The sequence below is a fragment of the Micropterus salmoides genome, unplaced genomic scaffold (assembly GCF_014851395.1).
Source record: "Micropterus salmoides isolate LMB-PRFRI ecotype aquatic unplaced genomic scaffold, ASM1485139v1 Ms_hic_scaffold_4, whole genome shotgun sequence".
NCBI lineage: Eukaryota > Metazoa > Chordata > Actinopteri > Centrarchiformes > Centrarchidae > Micropterus > Micropterus salmoides.
The window spans coordinates 6,203,333-6,225,355 of record NW_024043372.1 but is presented as its reverse complement, the minus strand read 5'-3'; the positions used below and the strand labels follow the sequence as shown (position 1 = coordinate 6,225,355).

The following is a 22,023-nucleotide window of genomic DNA, read 5'->3' as shown; positions in this document are numbered from 1 at the left end:
CTAACTTTAGCCATAACAACTAAATGCGTAACCCTTACCTGCAGTACCTTGCAGTGAACTTGCATTTTGTCCCCAAAAGAGTCAGTCTGCACAATGTAAAATAGATTAATAATGTTCCCTCAACACGTACAGGAAAACAGTAGATTCATGCAAATATACATATATTCATGCATACTCCTCCCTAACACACTAAAATACCCTTACCCTTTTCAAATTCAAAAGGCTTCATTGGCTTTATTGTCTACAGCACAATATACAGTTGCCAAAGCACTGTATAAACATTGACAAAGATCAGTATATTTCGAACATTGTTTATGATCCATACGAGTCTGTAAATGTTTGAAAAGTTGAGGAACAAAGCGAGTAGAGACTTAAACTTAACTTCAACACAAGAGGGCAGGATGACTAAACACAGGTAAACACATTAGGTCAAAACAATCAACCGGGAACACAAAGATAGGAAACAAAGTTACACAAGAGGTAGATTACTTTCAAAATGAAATAGGAAATAGCAGAACCCAAAACCATGACATATATACAATGAACAAATAAACGCAACACTTTTGTTTTTGCCCTCATTCATCATGAGCTGAACTCAAATATCTAAGACTTTCTCTATGTACACAAAAGGCCTATTTCTCTCAAATATTGTTCACAAATCTGTCAAAATCTGTGTGAGTGAGTACTTCTCCTAAGACTTCACCCACAACCACAGACCATGTGTAACCACACCACCCTGGGAACCCCACATCCTGCATCTTCACCTCCAAGATCGTCTGAGACCAGCCACACGGACCACTGCTGCAACAATCGGTTTGCATAACCAAAAAATTTCTGAACAAACGGTAAGGAACCGTATCGGGGGAAGCTCATCTGCACGCTCGTCATCCTCATCGAGGTCTCAACCTGACTGACTGCAACTTCGCACAGCCATCGAAGAGGAGTGGACACACATTCCACAGGCCACAATCCACACCCTGATGCAAAAGAGATGTGTTGCACTGCGTGAGGCAAATGGTGGTCACACCAGATACTGACTGGACCCGACCCCTTCCAAGTGAAACTGCACATTTTCAAGTGGCCTTTTATTGTGGCCAGCCTAAAGCACACCTGTGCAATCCCCATGCTGTCTGATCAGCATCTTGATATACCACACCTGTGAGGTGGATGGATTATCTCAGCAAAGGAGAAGTGCTCACTAACACAGATTTGTGAACAATATTTGAGAGAAACAGGTCTTTTGTCTACATAGAGAAAGTCTTAGATCTTTGAGTTCAGCTCATGATGAATGGGAGCAAAAACAGAAGTGTTGCGTTTATAATTTTGTTCAGTGTAATTAAATATACATTTCAGACAATGTCGACAAAAACAGAATGAGCTTCATGAAGATAGATGTTGGCAGAGCTGTTGTATTGGACTAATTTAGACTGTATAGGTGTACCTAATAAAGTGGCTACTGAGTGTATCTACGTAATTCAACTTCTATTTCTTTTTATGTGTCTAGTTCGACTCATTTGAAGATAAAACTCTGCCATATTTCATCAAATGTTACACATTGCTGATGTGTGATATTTTCTTTGATATCCGGGTCTCTTCCCTCGTCTGCAGTCGATGGTGCGAGAGCTGCAGGATCGAGAAGGTTCCCTCCCGTCTCTGGTGTCTAAAGGTCAACATAACAGAGGAGGTGTGTCTCTGCTGAGCTACCTGTCCAACCCATCACATACCACATCACCCCTCAGCCCACAAAGCCCCTACACCCTGAGGTATGTAGTGTATAAACATTAAAGGATAACACTTATCTGTCTTGGTGTTTTTTGTATAGCAACATACTGTACAGCGTCCACCGAGACAATACTTATTGTTAATTCATTGTTGTTTTTCTGAGATTTGTGAGTAAGAAGAAGAAGAATATTAAATAATGCCAGCCTTGTCCTCCTGCGATTTATTGCCCCACATCAAAGGTTGGCCTTAGTGTGGAGCTGAGTTCTGAGCACTTCAACCAAAGAGTAAATTTGCTTTCTTAGATTGTTTGACTAGAAGGATTTTTAGAGTCCTGAAGATGTGAAAGTAAGAAAAATGACAGAAAAGTTGTTTAAAAAAACAATTTAACATTTGTGTGAAAGAACCTCCATGTTAGAGGAAAATTTTGGGGAGGGAAAGTTTGTGGTGATCTTAGATGATCAGTTTAATACAGTGGTTCTCAAGCTTCATCTGTCAAGCCCCTATTCAGAAACCAAAGAAAGTTCATGCCCCTATCAATCATTAACAGTACAGGCGATTAAAATAAACAAGATTCAGGTTAGCAAAAGAGCTTAGCAGCAGAGCATTTTTGTTTGTTTATGTCACCACAATTTGAGAACCACTGCTTTAATGTGGTACCAATAAAGCAAGAATGGGCTTAGGATTCAAACATCCGTCAGTGCAACATTTTAAATAGCAAGTTCTCAGCGTAGATTTATGTGTATTTCATGTTGTAATTCCTCCAGTCGCAGGCGGACTCACAGCTACCCCTCCAGCCACAGTCAAGGCACCAGTCTGGGAGGAAGCCAGACTCAGCTGTCCCTCGGGGAGGAAGGATCCCTGGAGGTCTCCACAGAGGAGAGGGAGGCGGGGAAGAAGACGGATGAGAAGGATGGAGAGGAGGAGGAGTGGGGAAGTGCGTTAGATCCTCCCTCTACACCAGCAGACAGTAAAACCGGTTCCCTGCTGGCTCTACAGATGTGAGGATAAACTACTTTAAGTTCTGCCTAGAAACAAAGCGTTGTTGTGCTGCCAAAACCATGTCTCTCCAAAATGCCAACTTTTCATGAGCTAAGAACTTCATGTTAAGAGAAACAGTCCTGTTTTTAGCTTTGTGACAGTATAATTTTTAGATAATGATAATGGTGTAACTGAAGTAGGAGAATTTTCTCAACGTGTAAAGGAACACTTTAGTTTATATTTATGATTCAAAATCACCTAAATCCCAAAAGGCAATAAAGGGGGTAGACAAAAACTTGTAAACACTTCATTGCACTTTAAATTTAAGGTAACCAATGATGAACAAAATGATGTCTACCTTCTTTTTTTCACCATGATAAATCCTATAATGATAACACTACATGAGATTTCTGTAACGCAGGTCCAGCACTCCTGACATCCTCAGAAAGAACACAGCTGGCGAGCCAGACCCAGAGACACACAGTGCAGGTCTGGGACAGGACAATGTCACTGTTCAGGTAAATAAAACCTGACAGCTCCACTAGAATCATTTATCTCAAGTCAAATTCAACACTGCATTGAAATCCTGGTGCAAATAAAAATAGCTACAAAGACGATCCTTCCACCACGTTCAGGGGCTGAAGCCGTGAATTGTGTCCAATTAAAGTGTCAACAAAACAGCTCCACCCATTTTTTTTTTTTTTTCTACAAATGAAAGCCCACATTCGGGTGGTGTCGTGATGCACTTCAACTCTTTGGAAAAGCAGCAATTTCATCACATTTGCTTTGGCACGTCTCAGCTACTGCACCCTGACTACTTCTTCTGTCTGTGGACCTTGCTTTTAAGTTTTTTGTGGTGTATTTACATGTGAGTTTACATGTTTGTTTTGGTGACAACTTTCACACATTTGGCTTTTTACTGGCTGATAACAGTAAGCTACAAATATTTTGTGGTCCACAAATATCTAATAATAATATATCTTGAAGTTTTGGGGGAATTCGTATCTGGCACAATTTAAAATGTATCTGCTAGAGGGACTATTTTCTTGTGGACCTTCTCATCTCTTCAGCTTTTCTTGTGTTCTCTCTCTCTTCAGTTCTTGTCTCCCTCTTCTCATCTAGTCGCACATTTCTTCTCTTCCAGCTTGTTCTTGTTTTAAACTTACTCTTCTCTACATTTGTTCCAGGACTCCCCAGAATGTCAGTCATATTCTGCCCCTGCCTTGCCCACACCAACTACTCAGCCCCCAGCTGTAACACCTTCCTCACCCACAACTGCTGCTCCGACCGCGGGGAGGCCGGTGGTGAGCAGTGTCCAGCGCAGAACCCAAGCTCTCAGGCTGGGAGTCCTGATCGCAGAGCTGGAGAAGATGTTTCAGAACCAGAGCTGCTCTGAGAAGGAGCTGAGAGCCCTGGAACACCAGACACTGCACCTGGCAACCATCCTGAAGGTACCTGTGTGTATTTATATATACACATATACACACACCTGTAAGTACAGAAACTGTGTGTGATCTGCCCTTTATATTTATGCGTGTTCTCCCGCAGAACGACCTCTCCATGTTGAAAAGCTCGTCATCAGAGGAGACTCTGGCTGTGGAGGAAGTCCTGGGCAGCTTTGACTTCTTGTCACATGACTTCAACGCAGATGATGACACTTCCTGTTTGGGCAGCCTCAGACTAAAAGACAGTGGGTGGGTTCATAGACAGACAGAAGACAATAATAATAAGATAAACACTATAAGATAAAACACTCAACTCTGACGTAATGTGAAACAACTCATATTTCCTTGTTATTCATATTTATCAGCATCAGCTCAATCCAGCAGAGCACTCTGAGGAGTCTCGGCCTCCTCTCCCAGAACAGCCAATCAGCTTCTGAGGAAGAGTTGGTCTTGGCCCCTCTGACTTCTGGGAATTGGGGTCTTGACCAGGCTCTTGAGACTCACCTGGATATAAATTGCATCCTGCTACAGGTACAGCTGCTGCAGCATGTCACAAGCTATGTTTATATTAATCAGGTTTTTGGATAAGTAAGGATGAGTATGATGAGATCATCCTTATAATGTAACACAAATTAACTTTTATACAAAGCAAGACAACAAAACACATCAAACTATGTTTGTACTTACTGTACATGTCATGTTTCTGAAGCATGTTCTCAAATACCCCAAATGCCAAGTTGTGCATAAAGAGCTGCCACATAAGAAGGTGAGATTACAGGCTTGTCTATACTGTGAAAAGGGAATTACTAAGAAAAAAACACAAAGACAGAGAAAAAGACAAATTGCATTGACAGTTATGAACTGTGGTTACCTGTTCTCAACTGTTATTTATAAAACCCAGAGTGGAGAAGGGAGAGTTTCAGTAATGCCCAAGAGTGACAAAAAAAGCTGTCGTTTCAGTAAGTGGTCCAAAATTACGTTCAAGTGAAGTAGCCCTCTAGCAGCAATAGTAAGTACGACTCTTGTAGGCTACATCAGGAGCAAAGCCTAAGCCACTATAAGACACTTAAACATCAGACAAACATACACTGGAGGCCGCTGTTTGTTTCCTGTTTCTAACCAAGTGATACTGGCGTCAGATCAGAAAATGTTTTTCTAAAAGGCATGTAGAAACATATTGTATTGTTTCATTTGGAGTACTTGTTGCTATCAGCTTATATCTGTACCAACTGTTATGATCCACATAGGCTATGGGTTGCTGGTTGTTGTGTTTTTTGTCTCTTCTTTTTTTGAATGAACATGGAAAGTGATAAGATGACGATTATAAAAGAAGAGACTTTCCAGACAGATCGGAGCTCCCCCCAAAGTCGGGCAAAGTTCGACACCCTGCTGCAGGTCCAAAAAACGTTTTTGGAGATTGGATGATTCTGCAAAACTGTGGATTACATTTAATACTTTTTTAAAAATCCAACTCCAAAGTTTCTAATACTCATTTTCTGTGCATTGCAACTATAACACTTTACTTCACATTTGGGTAAGATGGTAGTTACAGTTACATTCCTTGCTTTGTGAAAGGATGTAAAGTCCTGTATGAAAGTCAGGCTTGCTACAAGCCAGTACCCCACCCTGACCACAGCCTTGTATTCCACCGCACTACTTAAGGAGACATTACTTCCTTCATTTGCACTGCACACTGGTTTTGGATGTAAATCATGAGGCGCTGAATCACCATATACGTCATAATCTCTACTGGACTGGGTATGGTTTAATCATAGCATGCATGAACCACTAGATGGCAGCACATGCAGGATTTTCTACCTTTGTGTATTTAGGTGTTTACGGTTTACGGTTTAACAGTACATGCAGGTATGATGAGGCTATAAGGAATGTGTTTCTACCTGTTGTCTTGCAAAGCTGCCCCTCATCTGTGTCCACCCTCAAATTTGCTTGTCAAAATCTAACAAATGCACATAATGTTTGCTCAGATGATGAGAACGACAGACTTCAGCCCATCCAGGAAGGACCTGCTGGAGGAAATGGCTCTCCAAGCTGAAGTCCTTGACAGAGTCAGCTGTCTGCTGCTAGAGAAGAACAAACACCATCTCTGCTAGTGACAGTTAGTGGAAGATCTGTTTATTTAGAGAGCAAGCAGATGTGTGTGCATTGATAAATAAAGGTAAACATAAGATATTCACTCTCCTCCTCTCTTCACCTTCAGTCCTCCCAAAGGCCCAGAGAACGAGGGATGTGCTGTTGTTCTGGGAGGAGTGTGTGAACGACAACAGCTCTCCTTTCTGTTGCAGCTCTGACCGCTTCTCCAGGACGTTAAGGAAACGTTACACACACAAGGTGAAGGCTAAGCAGCCCGGCCAGTCGGAAAAAGGTACTGTACTACACTTAACTCCACCTTTCTTACCCATATAGTTGAATTATTTATGTTTATTTATTTGTTGTTCTCTTTATGTTTTTCTAGTGCATGAATATTAATTATAAGCATAAATGTTTTATTTTAAGAGGTTGGCTTGCTAAATAGAGGTGAAAGAATAAAAAAAAAAAAACACACACAGCAGGCTGACAAACTTTACTATATTTCACCTTTTACGAAAGATAATTTTACAAATTTTCCAAGTCAAGAGTTTCCCATCTGCAGAGAGAGGAAAAATTCACCATCAAATAATAAAAAAATGCCAGCAGAACTTCAAAGTATGAAAGGCAGCATTTCAGGCGCTAATAGATGTTGGCTCCTGCACTAGCCAAGCAGTATTTTCACTGGCTGACTAAGGTGGAAACCTGTCTCCCTCCTCTGCAGTGTTTTCTAAGCTCCTGCAGCATGTCCAGACGGCCTGTCGGATGGTGCCCGGCTTTCGGCCAATCTGCAGCCCAGAGAGAGTCACCATCTTCCAGCTGTCCGTTTATCTGAAACGCTGGAGCACCCAAGAGCTGGGGGAGCACATCTCACGCCTCTCCAAAGAAGGTACTGTGAAGATGTTAAAACTAAAAAGAATTTACATGTGGGTTATGTGAAGAAATTGTTCCCGAAAATGTCATATTTTACTTTCTACTTTTATCTTTTCTTTTATTTAACATCAAAGTGTTGTTCATCTAAATTACAAAAAAAACAAACATTGAGTCCAGATATTTAAATGGCTTTAGTTTTCCTTTTCCTGATTTTGAGATATTTGTCGTATCTGACGTTTTCATCTCAACCACAATACAGCACAGCACTGAAACATTTAAATAAAAACATTCTGTGTCAATGTGAACAGTTTTCAAAGAGATTATTTCTTTGGTAAGTAGTTTCTACAGATTTTTACATTTATTCTAATGCTTTGAAAGTCACAAACAAAATTCCATTCATCTTCTGTTATGGAGGAGAGTGTGAGGAAGCAAGGAATTAGACCCAAATGCAGAAGGTACAGTTTTGGGATTTAATTACAAGTTTACTGAGTCATAAGGGTAAACATGTCACAGAGCAACAAAGACAATCTGGCAACTGAGTGGGGAAAAGGGGCGGGTGTGTGTGTGTGTGTATATATGTATATATATATATATATATATATGCAGGACTGATGAGAAAAGTGGGAACAGGTGTGTAAGTAGAAGGCAATGTCAGGTGAGCAGGATTGGCAAGAAAGTCTGAGGGCATCTCTGACTGGCTCGAGGATGGCACGTCTGAGGAGTTACAGGAGAGTACGTGGCCAAGGAGAAGTGAGCGGGGGCTGGAGACTGGGGCAGAGAAACAACTAGACAGTCCTCGTGACATATTCATTGTATTGGGGTGAGAAAATAAGTTTACAGGACCTTTTTAATGGCTACAAACCCCTGTGGCAAACTAAATATACATTTATTTAAATCTAAATCCACATTGTTTTTGTTTTTGACTTTACAGCTAGAATCACACATGACAGGTGTCACCAAAGTTTGTGCATAGCGACACATTTGTGTGTCCTGCTGGTATCTGCTGTGTATTTGAGAAATGGTATGCTCTTATAGTTCTACTAGAGAGCTTTAGGATCTGAGAACATTCCAGAAATTCCAGTGTGCTAAAGGAATCTGGACCATCTGTCAACTTTACTGCCAAACAGTCGCACCAAACCAACTGGACTTGTGTGCGTGTGTACTTAGCTCTAAGAGCCACAACTCTGCTTAAAGGATCCATACAGTTTTAACAACCACGTGATTTATAATCCATCAGACATGAACACACAAGAATATGTCCATCCTTCTTTCTTCTCTTCCTCTCCCCTTGCTTCCTGTCCTCCACGTGGTTGCAGTATGTTGATGTCCCCTGTTTATTGAACTGACAAACTACATTTGGTTTGCCTGGCATGTCACATATAAAACGTATAAAACAACAACACTGTTTATTATGCTTTAATTCAGTCTGGGACAAACAAAGTCTGAATTTAATCTCAGCATTTTTTTCCACTCTCTTTGAACACAAGGCAGGAGTTTACAGCACAAGTTAGACAAAGAGTGCCAGAAAGATTAGATCAAACTGAATTTACTTTTCTAAGATGTAAAGATGTAAAAATTATGATTCATACATTAAAACATCTCAACACAGAATTCTAGTAAGAATAGAAATGTTCTTGTACATGAGAATAAAGAGGACAGTGTAAACAGCTTAACCTTCAATATTGATTTGCTTCAACAAGTGTTTTCAACTTGTCTTATGATTGTAAATTAAAACAGGCCTGTTCAGGTGATCTAAAATTGATGTTCCTAAATTTTAGTTATGAAAGCTCACAAAAGTAAACATAGTTACCATGCAAATCCTAAACATTGACCTGTTTCTAATGTCATGAATGAATGGAACTTTGAAACTCTATTTTTAAGCCAACATTGAAGAGAAGTCAATTAGAGGAATATTTCACTACTAGAAAGATCTTTTCATAAAACTGGGCAGTATACAGGTGCTGGTCATATAATTAGAATATCATCAAAAGGTTGATTTATTTCAGTAAATCCATTCAAAAAGTGAAACTTGTATAATGTATACATTCATTCCACACAGAATGATATATTTCAAGTGTTCTTGCCTTTTAATTTTGATGATTATAACTGGCAACTAATGAAAACCCCAAAATCAGTATCTCAGAAAATTAGAATATTGTGAAAAGGTTCAATATTGAAGACACCTGGTGCCACACTCTAATCAGCTAATTAACTCAAAACACCTGCAAAGGCCTTTAAATGGTCTCTCAGTCTAGTTCTGTAGGCTACACAATCATGGGGAAGACTGCTGACTTGACAGCTGTCCAAAAGATGACCATTGACACCTTGCACAAGGAGGGCAAGACACAAAAGGTCATTGCTAAAGAGGCTGGCTGTTCACAGAGCTCTGTGTCCAAGCACATTAATAGAGAGGCGAAGGGAAGGAAAAGATGTGGTAGAAAAAAAGTGTACAAGCAATAGGGATAACCGCACCCTGGAGAGGATTGTGAAACAAATCCCATTCAAAAATGTGGGGAGATTCACAAAGAGTGGACTACAGCTGGAGTCAGTGCTTCAAGAACCACCACGCACAGACGTATGCAAGACATGGGTTTCAGCTGTCACATTCCTTGTGTCAAGTCACTCTTGAACAAGACACAGCGTCAGAAGCGTCTCGCCTGGGCAAAAGACAAAAAGGACTGGACTGCTGCTGAGTGGTCCAAAGTTATGTTCTCTGATGAAAGTAAATTTTCCCAGAATCTGGAGGAAGAGAGGAGAGGCACAGAATCCACGTTGCTTGAAGTCCAGTGTAAAGTTTCCACAGTCAGTGATGGTTTGGGGTGCCATGTCATCAGCAGGAAGCACTTCATGCTTCCTGCTGATGACATGACCAACTTTATGGAGATGCAGATTTCATTTTCCAACAGGACTTGGCACCTGCACACAGTGCTAAAGCTACCAGTACCTGGTTTAAGGACCACGGTATCCCTGTTCTTAATTGGCCAGCAAACTCGCCTGACCTTAACCCTATAGAAAATCTATGGGCTATTGTGAAGAGGAAGATGCGATACGCCAGACCCAACAATGTAGAAGAGCTGAAGGCCACTATCAGAGCAACCTGGGCTCTCATAACACCTGAGCAGTGCCACAGACTGATCGACTCCATGCCACGCCGCATTGCTGCAGTAATTCAGGCAAAAGGGGCCCCAACTAAGTATTGAGTGCTGTACATGCACATACTTTTCATGTTCATACTTTTCAGTTGGCCAACATTTCTAAAAATCCTTTTTTTGTATTGGTCTAATATTGGTTTAAGTAATATTCTAATTTTCGGAGATACTGAATTTGGGATTTTCATTAGTTGAAATGAATGAATGAATATAATATCCAAGTTTCACTTTTTGAATAGAATTACTGAAATAAATCAACTTTTTGATGATATTCTAACCATATGACCAGCACAGTTTCAAGCACTCTGCTGTCCATATGTGGCCCAAAGCTTTGGTATAACTTATAGCTACTCCATTTGTTCCTGGCACGGGGCAGCTCTGCACCGCTATCCAGTGGCCAAGTGGGGCATTTATCATCATGTCATTTATGAGGGGTGGCATGAAGATCATACGTACATCCAGCCTGAGGAAACAATCACTGACAGTCCACAGTGAACCGGTCCTACTAGCGACACAACCCATATAGGTCTACCGGAATGGGAGAGGGCCGCTGGAGTGGACAGGGCCAACGACAGGAGGTCGTGGAGCGGCCCGATGAGATGCAGACAGTCGGTGATCATTCCCTCTGGGTGGATGAAGCCCGGCGATCCTGATTTTAGTCATGGTCCATGATGATTCAGAAAAAATAGAAATGAATAGCAAAAATAACACATTGTCAACATTTTAGAGAGCCCCCAAAATTTCACAAACCATGTTTTCAGGGGAGTTCGTGTCTTAATAAGAGGAGCCAAGCTTCCACTGGTTCCCCCATCGTTCGCGCCCTGGCCCTAGCGCCAGCATTAAAGTTTGTGTCATCTGGTGGACTTTTGCTGGAAAATGAATGAGGAGCTCTCAGGTTGGGGCAACATGTAGGAAAATTAACCATTGTTCATTTGCATATACTACCGGCATTGTGTGTGTGTGTGTGTGTGTGTGTGTGTGTGTATGTATGTATATATATATATATATAGCTAATAAGTGGGCTATGTGTTTTTTGCAACTTTTGCAACGTATGTGTATTAATAATTCATTATGGTCAACGGTGTGTTTCAGAGTACATCCTGTCATCCCTGAGTGGCCCCAAAAGGAGGCGGGCTTTAAATAAATTGAGGGGGCGGTGCATCTCGGGGCTCCTCCCTCTAGGATGCACGCTGCAGACTCTGGCCGCCCTGCAGATAGACTCTAACCACAAAGTCTGTAAAGCTGCTGCCAACTGTCTCTGCAGAGCTGCAGGCTGCAAGGCCTTCAGGAGCAAGGTACATTAAACTGTCCCCATCAGTGTGTTAGCATCAATACGAGTCCGCAGCCATGCTAATGGGTTTGAGCTGGGCTTTAAGTCAAATGCTAACATTTCATGCTCTCATTGAAAATGAGCATGATTGCAGATGTTTAGCAGGTATAATGCTTACCATCTTAGTTTAGTATGTTAGAATGCTGACATTTGCTAATTAGCACTAAACACGGGCTGAGGCTGAGAATGTCATAAATATGGTCTTAAAGAACAAATTACAACTCTGAACTCTGGGTAATCAAAAGTGATAACCAAACAATTCATCCTGAGGGGGACGTGAATGTTTGTACCATATGTCACATCAATACACCCAATAGTTGTTAAGATATTTCACATAAAACCACAAATGTGAACCTCATGGTGGCATTAGAGGAAAAGTCAGACAGACCAACATTATCATACTTTACCATATAACCATAAAAAGTTTCTGTATTTCCCATACAAGTCTGAATTCACTAGAAATTAACATGGGAGGAGTGGACACAGATGTAGCTTACTAAAGTTGTTTAGCTGCTCAGTTTCCCAACATGCTTTTTGTTGTTTTACTGATGGATCACCCAGTGAAACACATTTACACCAGTACAACCACAGTCTGACAGTCTGATCTGTTGGCCAGTGAGCAGCTGCTCCAACCAAACTAAGATGGTGAACATGATTATAACCTGCAACACATCAGCATGTTAACAGTGTCATTGTCTCACAGCCCCACATAGTCGAAAGCATGGCTGTAGACTCTTAGTCTTATTATTTCTGACCTACAGTTCATTGGGTGAGCTTGTAAATAACAGCTTCACCTTTCTTGGGTTTACCTCTAATTGCAATGATGCAGCTGCTACAACAGCACAAACAACATCTCTTACTTCTCCGTGTTAACCTTCTCAAGGCGGTTGTTTACTACACCGAGAGTTTGAAGAGCACTGATGTTCAAATCCAACAAGGCTCCTGTCTGGCTCTTAAATGCCTCAGGGTGAGCAAACACAGCAACACTCACAGAAATACAAGCTTTCAGTATGTCTGGTACAATATTAACTGTCGTGTGTGTGTGTGTTTGCCAGGCAACAGAGAGTGTGGACCACATAGCAGATTTGTGGAGATCAGCGGATGAAGATCTCCGCAGCGCTGTCAGAGAGACTGTCCTCTCTTTTGGTACGAACATTATTTATTTTTCATTAATTTTTCTTTTGTTATATTTTATTTGATTATGCTTTCTATCTGTGCCGTCTGCAGGTAAAAAGGGCTACCTGGCCTTCCAGAGGATGGATCAGCTGTACGCTGAGATGCAGGAGGAGGCTTATCAGAACCAAGAGACAGAGATTACCATCCTATAGGAAACAAGTCTGGGCATAAAAATAAGCAGAGGGTCTCTTTCCCCCCCGATAAGAACAGTCTCTATGATCCGGATGTCAGGGTGAGAGACCTAAATTTAAACTCTCTGGTTTAGTTTGAAGAAATCTGTGGTGCCTTCATAACAAATACCAATGGGACGAGTGCAGAGGAAGATCTAAAGCTGGTGACTCTAGCTTTCTCTGGATGGATCGCTTGCTCACTCACTGATGTTTTTTTTGCTGCAAACCTCTGATTTTCTTCACCCTTTGACCAGAGAAGTGACTTGACTGGGATCTTGAATTTATTTTGGTCAAATGTGCAGAGTTTTGTTTGAAGAAGGAGTAGCTCCTTTCTAGTTATTTAACCTGCTAATATGCTTTGTGCCATTTTATTTCATAATTTCTTCCTTTCCAGTGGTTGGACTTTCAATGAAGTCAACACATCTACATGGTTTTCTTATTGGAAAATGAATGAGAATGTTTTGTTTTTTTCATATAATGAGCAAAGATGCAAATTTTCATATGAACATTAAACCCTGAGGGACTGAATAAATCCCTCCTAACAGTCCTGAACAGTGCTCCTTCTGCCTGTGAGAGTTAAGTTTCAATAATCTTACAGGAGAAGTCAAATCTACCTGTGGCAGGTAACTTTTTTTTTATCTGAGTTGCACTTACTTTCTTTAAGTTGGCCAGCGTTTGAATGCTCAGTACAAGGAACATAAAATGGCTGCTGAAATGTTTCCATTAACAGGAACTGTGATATTCAGGGACACCAAAGGATTATAGTACAAACAACTCCGGCAGGCAGCAAAAAAGGATTTAAGAGGTTTTACTCTGCTTACCTAAATCTGTTCCTTTTTGTCAGCGAGTTTCCTGCTTTGCAGACGACATGGGTGCAGCCGCTGGGTTTCATGGGCCGATGAAAGTCTGTTGTCATTTGAGATGCATGGGTTTTTATTTGCATTGATTTAGCCTGAAGGAGGTGACAATCCTGAGGCAACACAGACAAGTGTTTGACTTAAATGTATGTCGTATTACTGCTTGATAAAGAATAGTAACACTTTATAATAAAGGTACAAAACACTAATGCATGCCTTGTGGTTATGTTGTTCATGAATTGTGGATGTGCCATGAGTTCCTGTTGCTCACCATTAAGAAATGATCAAGTTACTGTAAGTTTATGTAATTAGTTAACAGGTAATTCTTTATACATGCCTCCAAATCCAGTTACAAGGGCTGTTTATATTCATTATCAATCAATCTTATCTTATTTTGTGTTTTATAATTGTGAAAGATTTCCATCTCCAGTTTCCCAGAGCTAGATGTGATGTCTTCGATGTCTTATTTTGACCGATCAACAGGTCAAAGCCTAAAGATATTCAGTTTACTATGATATAAAACTGAGAAATGCAGCAAATCCTCATAATTAAGGAGCTGAGAGCAACATATTTTAGGCATTTCTGCTTATTAGATTATCTGGATGGATAATTTGCTAATTAATTTCCTTTCAGTCGATTAATTGAAAAGGCCATTTCAGATCAATGGATTTGATATCCTCTCTGAAGCCTTTTTATCAAACAGGAATTCATGATGCATCCTGTATTAATCCATGCATTACTAAAGCATGTGTTTTGTACCCATATCGTTAAGTGTTAACAACTGTTTCTTCATCATCCTCTTCTTTGAAAAATACTTCCAGGTTTCTCACACTGTCAGTCTGTTTGGCCTCAGCTTTCTATCACACAGGCAGGTGCTGCCCTCCGCTGGGAGGAAAACAGAATTTTTGGAAGGGCCCTGACCTGAGGATGCTTTCACTTGCCACAGGGTAGATTTAGCTGTGGTAAAACTGACCTTGGACCTCTCTGACTGGGATATTTAAGGAATGTTTGTGAGGTCAACAAAATGGCATGGGAAGAAGATGTTAGTCAGCTTTTTTATCTGCAAAGTTAATGAGACAAATGTGTTTTTACTACATCCTTGATGGCTTAATTCAGCTCAACTATGTGTCACGTTTTAGGGAGGTTTTTGGTATAGAAAATGTTCTAGAAAAACGTCATGCTGAAATCTGATCATTTACTTCCCATATTATTTTAATAAATAAAACAGGGGTTCAAATTTCTCGGCGTAGCAGCGCTCTCGTGTTGGAAATCATGTCTTGAATCAATTCAATCACGGCATCAAAATCTCACAAGGGATGATATAATGTAAAACAGGAAAGACACTATTAATTTTTTCTTTTAGATAATCGGACGCAGAGTCAGATTAGCCAAGAAACACGAAACCTTAAAAATGTTCACAATATAAAAATCTTAGCCTGGTTTGGTTTAGCCCCCTACTATAGGAGCAGATGGCTCAAATATTTAGTAAAGATGATTTTCAACCATGTTAACTTTCCTATTTTTTTGGAATAGATTTGACTCCCAGAATTAGAGACTGAATACCAGTATTTGCTTTTGTTTGAGGCTATAGTAGCTCTGTTTATTAGTTTTCTAGCTGCTGTTAAAAACTCAGTTTTATGAAAGGAAAAAGACAAGAGCAGTAGTGTAGGAACGTGGAGTTGAAGGAGATTTGGAAGAAACAACAAAAGGAAAGACAACATGAGGGTAAAGGAAGTAAGGATGGACAGAGTCTCTGTGAGGCTGTACGCACAATCGCCGCTTTTTAACTAAATGCAAAGGTCAACATGCTATTTCACTCATGGTGACCTGAGACACAAAGTCAGAGGATCACCAAAGTCAGTATGATTCATCCTCTGGGAAACATGAATGTCTGTACTAACTTTCATAGCAATCCGTCTGACAGTTAATATTTAGTTTTTGACCAAAGTGGCTAAAAACATGATTCCTTTTGTTTTAACATGTTTTTCTGCTCATCTGCGCTCACATGACTAGAAACACCCGTTACCTGTTGTTTTGTGGGAAAGACACCAAAGTGGTTACTTGCATTATTAGCACACAGCTCAGGTTTTCTGCTGATTTGTTCCGTCCAGTTTGATATTCCTCATGTCTTCAATAAGTAACACTTAAACAGGGAAATAACAAAATGCACAAAAATAACATTGTCAATACTGGTCCTGTGTTTTTTGTTTGTTTTTTCTACATGCGCTCCATCGTGTTCAGCAGGAGTTTGTACTCATTTACCTTAACTTTCTGACTTTAGGAGACTTGAGACTTATTTCTGACTTGGTCCCAGCTATGCATCAAACTGTGGTTCTAAAAATGATAGTTTTGTAACTGGATATATATATATATATTGCTTACAGACGTGTGTATTAGAGACTATACTGCCCTTCTTTGCATTTAATACTTACATGAGAGGAAGCATTTCACTTTTGTGCGCATTAAAAAGGACTCAACATTCACTGTGGCTGTTTTGGTTTTTTTCCCCTGTGCCGAGAAACATTTACGTCTTCAGTGGAAAATCAGTCAACTACAGTAAATACTACAATGTCTTTGCATCATGCAGTGAACATACAGATTGTCTAAATTTTTCTAGCAGACCTTTTTTTGCACCACTTTGTCTACCTTTTCTTTTATTCCTATATATTTTGTCTAAAGCTTCATTAAATACATTGAAATCATTTAAGTGAAAATACATTTCTATACAGTTGGAGAAGTTAGTCACAATTTAAAGGCATTTCCGGCATAAACACAGCCACATTCAGGAATACAGTAGCCCAGATCCATTTAAAATACAGTATATAAAAGAAAGATTAACTGATAGCAGTATTGGGGATAGATTTCCACGGTAACATAAGCATTATTTATAGCATAAAAATGACCTGAATACTCTGTGTGGTATTTCAAAGACAGTTCTAATTAATTATAATTGATAATACCCTCTTTAAGCCTTATAAGAATATTGTGTTGTATCTGATTAGATTTTATAAACTCACAAAAGAAATCAGAAAATACTGATGCACAAAGGTTTATCTCGGCTCTAAGTTTTCTCGTTTTATAAAACACAGGGGACTTTCTCAGCTGTTTCAGGACGGGGAAGGAAAAAAAAAAAATCAATTAAAAAGGAGGTGAATGATGATGTTAAACTCTGCAGGGAAACAGAAGCAGGTCGTTAGCACGGCTTGCACTTCAGTTGCATCATGTGAAACCCACACCCAGCTCCAGTTTACTGTTTGTTTCATCCATCATCATATTTTAAACCCGTTTCTTTGACTTGTGCTGAACTGCTTTTGCTTCATTATCCATGACGCGTTTAAAAGCCTGAGTTTCTGCACAGCCTACCAACTTAAAAGTTAAAGACTGTTTTTTTTTTTTAAATTGCAAGACAAAACTCTTAAAAAATAAAACAAAAAAAACAAAATAAGTTTCCAAAATACCTTTTTATGGTTGACATAAAAACTGACTTCTAAACAGTTTAACACTGAGAGGAAAAACTTTATTTAAATTAAAACCAAAAGCAGTGGGCATGTTCAGCACTGCAACAGGAGGTCTCACACACCCACACACACACACACACACACACAAACACACCCCCCCCTCCCCACCCCAGTAGGTACAAAGTATAAACACCTTAGCCTGTGTCATACAGCTAAACATAACACTTCAGCAGTCATACACAAGGAAACGTAATGACAGCATTGCCCTTCTGATTAACAATAAAATCTTGTGTCATTAAACTCTGATACAAGTTCCTCAACCAGCACCCTGTAGTGCTTTCTGTGGCTGTAAATACTGACCATCTACTGTGATGTCACCTTGTGTATCGCCACATTTTAACGCTCATCAGCGTGTCATGACCACAAACAAATACACACCTATCACACATAAACATGTTCCTTCATAAACCACACACACACACACACACACACACACACACACAGATTACTCTATCCTTTGGAAACTTTCAGCATTTTTGTTTTAATTAAAACATGTGTGAATTTAACGCTTGGAGAAAAAATAATAATAAAGTCAACCCATGCACAAAAACAAACCGCAAAAAAAGTTCAGATTGTGAGTCTTACAATGGGGGACGTTCACTCTGAGGCAAGAGGAGGAAGAGGAGACGAGGAAGAGAAGGGCAGCTGCAGAGTACAGTGGGCAATAACAGGACAGTATCTCAGCATTACAACACCTTCTGAGGTGTGTCTGTGTGGCGATGTGGCAAATTATTCACAGCATAGTAACTGATTGTCCAGTGTCTTGTGTGCTCTCCTTGTTGAGGATAGCATGACGTGTGCAGAGCCAAAGTAGCGACAAAGTTTGGTCTGTTTGGACTGTGAAAGGCATGCTGCTCCTCTTCTCTCTAGAGCTCAGAAGACAAACAAGACGCCGACTATTCCTAAACACTACCAGGTGTGATAAAGTTTGTCAACAACTGTAACGTGCGGGGCTGAGAAGCAAGCATGCCAGTGAAACTTGGTAACTACCAACTCTGTCTGCAGCTTTCGTGTGGGGTTGTGTTTGGCAATCTGAAGTGGAGAGCATTTGTATTCTAAAAAAAAATAAGATGACCATCAGTTTTTGGAGAAAGCGACGTCTTTCTTCAATAGTGCTGGAAGTAAACAAGTAAGACGGCTAGGAATAAGGACCCGAACACAAACACAGTGGTCACTTTAGGTTGACGTCACATGTGGTTTTAAATACGATTTAGTTCTTATTCAGATGCTGGAATCGAAGTAGCAGAAAGTGAGTTTCTTCTTTCCTCAACACCAAGTTCACACGTTTGCATGTCGCGCCTTCCCGTTACATTAAAAGTACATCGCATCCCCCCTTCCTCTCCTCCTACCACCCAAAGTTCAAGACTCTTTCTTTACAGCATGGCAATACAGCTACCCAAAAACTCCTTCTACTTAACGCTGCCTTTGGCCAAGCGCGCTCCATATTTGCGGTATTCCTCTCCAGCAGTCCTTCAACACCGCCTCTACACTGCTCTCCCACCCCCAAAGTGGAGTCTGTCGACTCTTACAGCATGGCAGTATCATTCCCCAGCGACACCTCTTCACCCTCCCTTCCCCCTTTCAGTTCCCCCCACCTTTTTTTTAAATCCTAGGTCCCAACAATCACTGGGTCGTGGGCAGCGTCCGGCAGTGCGGCGTCCTGGCAGTGGTAGAGGAAGCAGTTGCCCCAGCAGCTGTAGCAGATGAGGAAGAGGGCAGCCAGGAAGACTAAGGCACAGATGGTGCAGGGCTTCCTCTCCAGCAAGAAGCTGAGGAGGTAGAAGCCCATGAACATGGAGTGGTTGAACCACAGCGCCGGGTTCAGCGGCTTGGGGATGAGCAGCACAGGGAGTAGCCACTGTAGGCAATACATTGTCACTTTTCTTTGTTTTTTTTTAAATAAAGGACGTTGGCAGAAACTCTCTATGCAGCTGTTATAGTTCAGTCCAGAGTTGTTTGAGGTCTTTGAAGGAAGAGGATGTGGCAGACTAAGGGTGTTTGGAAACAGAGCTTGGCAGATGGTAAGATGCTGGAGAACTGCTCTATCCAACAGAGCTGAGATGATGGAGCGACAGGTCAAAGAAGCCAGATGCTGTCAGGTCGTCCCTGGAGACAGCAGAGGACAGGTAAATGAAAAGTCTGAGAAAACTCAACTGTTACTCAAGTAGTGCTACCAGCAATTTACTATTAGATAATGTACACACACACACACAATGACTAGCTATGTTGCAGTCAATGCTTAATCCACACAGTCCTGTTCACATGCAACGGGAAAAGCCTGATAAAAGGTTTCATTCTAGAGCTGAAACAATTAGTTAATTAACCAAAACTAAAATTGTTGTTTTCAAGAGCCACAAGGCTGTTAATGTAAGGTGTGAAGACAACATTTAAAATTGACATTTAATTTTTAGACTCAGTTGACTCATTTTCATGTTGTTTTTAATTTTTTTTTTTAATTAATTTCAGTCGCAGTTTGGTTAGGTTTAGACAACAAAAGCTACTTAGTTAGATTTAGCAAAAGACCATGGTTTGGGTTAGAAGAGCAAGTCAAAGTTGACTTTTGGCCTCACACGGGACACGAACAGTGGCTTTCTGGCAGAGCGCCCTGAAGGCAAACTTCACCCATGTGAAATTTAGGATTACTGTCTAGACACAACTAATTTGAATATGTCAGTTTAGGCTTTCGGAAATTGCGATGGGCCTTCATTGTTATTATTCTTGTTTTACTCTTAATTGTCTCTTATAATCGAGACAATTAACCCCTTAAGTGATTAAAAGTATATCAATGACAATAGAAACTAAACAAGAGCAATAAAACTCAAACCACAAACACATTTTAAACTGACAGCGTAATAACTGGCATCCTTTTTCATTAACATTTGATACACATGCCACTGGGGGGGGGGACATTTGTAGTTTGTCCTTGCCCAAAGATGGACAAAAATTTAATTTAGCTCCATGTTTATATGAATAACAGACAATAACTTAAAGCTAAAGTTGCATAAACACTATACCACTCCTTTAATAGGTATACATGATTGCAGATTTACCACCTGGTGTCACATTTGTGGATATAAAAAGACTGTAATATATATCCTCTTTAGAGGGAGCAAGTCGAAATTCTGAGCTGGTGTAATTATAGACTATTGCATAAAGGGAATAATCCACTTGGCATGCACGTTAGTCAGGATAATGTGAGACATTTAAGGCATGGAATGGCTGCTATAGCATGAATGCCATTATTCCACATAATAACACAGCTGTGACTAACCACTGACCCAGCCCGTGTTAAAGACTTCCCAAAGTCAACGTTCAGCCAACTATTTACACGGGCAACTTATTTGTAAAGGCCTGATACACGCAACATAGCCGCTTCAGCTAAAGTTAGACTGGCTACGCACTAAAGCAAACCCATGCTGTTACACGGATATGTGACGACGTAAACATAAATATATGTACCCACATTAATAGAACTGACTTCGGCAGAATAACATGAAGCAAAACAACTCACGTCAACGTTTGTCGGAGTCTAGATCTGCGTGTTAAAGCAGCTGATTTCAACAAGGAAACTGGCTGCGACTGGACGAAGGACAATCGTGTCACTATAGGTTAACTAACTAGACTAAGTGTTAACATTAGCTTGTTAACAGCCTTGTTTGGGTTAAATTGGCAAATTTTCTATTGGAACAAGGCAACTAAGTTACAACGTTTGCGCAAGCGGCTAACTCTTGGTTAAATAATTAAGCCACGCAACGTTACACGTTTTGGTTCTTTACTTAGGTACGTTGACGTTAAGGTAACTGACCTTAAAACAAGTTGACAGGGAGCGACAAAGTAGTCTACCGCTAGTCGAAGCTTCAATGTATGAGCAGAACCAAACACCATGCAACAATCTACCAATTTAACGCTGTCATGCTTGTTGGTGAAAGTCCTTGCATCATGAGACGACACACAAACTAACGTTGATTTCAGACGTTCGTTAACTTATATAGTGCAACTTATGAAGCAATTTTAACATTACCTCATCTACAGTCGCCTTCCGCAAAAATCCATCGCAGTGGGCGGCAAGTTAACGTTAGCTAGCGGCGTGAGCCAGTTCATAAACTAGGACGTGTCCAAACTGGATCTTTCTGCTCGGTGGTGTAACTCTCGGTTTGGGACATAAAATGTAAACGTTTCAGTCGAGGTATACATCACGTTTTGTAAGCTATAAGCAAGGCCAACTGTAAACCGCCAGCTTAAAACAAGAGTTTGCCATAATATTTTCTCCGCTGACGAAATAAATGCACCTACTGAAGGCTAACTAGCTAGCTTAGCTTGAAAAACAAAAGATTGCGCGTCTCGTCTCGTTCCGCCGCCGTAAACAATACAGATACTACCTATCAAAGTGACACCTGCTGACGTTTGTAATCGTTGGAGTTTGTGTTTCAATCAATATGTAAGCGTATTAACAAACCTGACATCTTTCGGGCTCATTCTCAGCAGAGATAAACCGCCATCACCATCATCTGCCTCTTCAACTGACTGCGTACGTAGCTGCTAGCTCGCTAATTAGCCAACAAACATTTGCGTTAGCTCAAAGGACCCCTGGTGCAACGAGGTGTTGGAAGACTGTGTTCTGCCTGAATACAATTGATTTTACTTTAGTAAATGGGTTTTGAAGCCTCTGTACCCCCCCCCCCCCCCCCCCAGCCAGTAATCCTGATTTTACTTTGTGACA

At 40.6% G+C, this 22,023-nt stretch overlaps 2 protein-coding genes across 4 annotated transcripts in view; one reads left to right on the top strand and one right to left on the bottom strand.

The window, feature by feature from the left end:
* ripor3 (RIPOR family member 3) overlaps positions 1–13,994 on the top strand; it is a 32,739-nt gene extending 18,745 nt beyond the window's left edge. Inside the window, exons 13-25 of the mRNA XM_038696926.1 lie at positions 1,609–1,763; positions 2,487–2,720; positions 3,122–3,218; positions 3,888–4,151; positions 4,249–4,394; positions 4,511–4,676; positions 6,131–6,240; positions 6,344–6,528; positions 6,955–7,119; positions 11,345–11,547; positions 12,466–12,549; positions 12,638–12,728; positions 12,810–13,994. Of these exons, the coding sequence (XP_038552854.1) occupies positions 1,609–1,763; positions 2,487–2,720; positions 3,122–3,218; positions 3,888–4,151; positions 4,249–4,394; positions 4,511–4,676; positions 6,131–6,240; positions 6,344–6,528; positions 6,955–7,119; positions 11,345–11,547; positions 12,466–12,549; positions 12,638–12,728; positions 12,810–12,910 (2,001 nt within the window). The 3' untranslated portion in view covers positions 12,911–13,994. The remainder of the gene's footprint in view (positions 1–1,608; positions 1,764–2,486; positions 2,721–3,121; positions 3,219–3,887; positions 4,152–4,248; positions 4,395–4,510; positions 4,677–6,130; positions 6,241–6,343; positions 6,529–6,954; positions 7,120–11,344; positions 11,548–12,465; positions 12,550–12,637; positions 12,729–12,809) is intronic.
* A 3,233-nt stretch (positions 13,995–17,227) lies between these two features.
* Positions 17,228–21,915, bottom strand: LOC119886284 (bladder cancer associated protein). Of its 3 annotated transcripts, none has more exons than XM_038696920.1 (2): positions 21,760–21,915; positions 17,228–19,409 (listed from the first exon to the last, which is right to left on the bottom strand). In XM_038696920.1, exon 2 carries the CDS (start codon positions 19,174–19,176, stop codon positions 18,913–18,915), a length of 264 nt encoding a protein of 87 aa, XP_038552848.1. In that variant the 5' UTR covers positions 19,177–19,409; positions 21,760–21,915; the 3' UTR covers positions 17,228–18,912. The 3 variants fall into 3 exon arrangements, with proteins under 3 accessions (XP_038552848.1, XP_038552850.1, XP_038552849.1); XM_038696922.1 differs by lacking the exon at positions 21,760–21,915 and adding an exon at positions 21,109–21,702; XM_038696921.1 differs by lacking the exon at positions 21,760–21,915 and adding an exon at positions 20,815–21,054.
* Between the last annotated feature and the right edge of the window lie 108 nt (positions 21,916–22,023).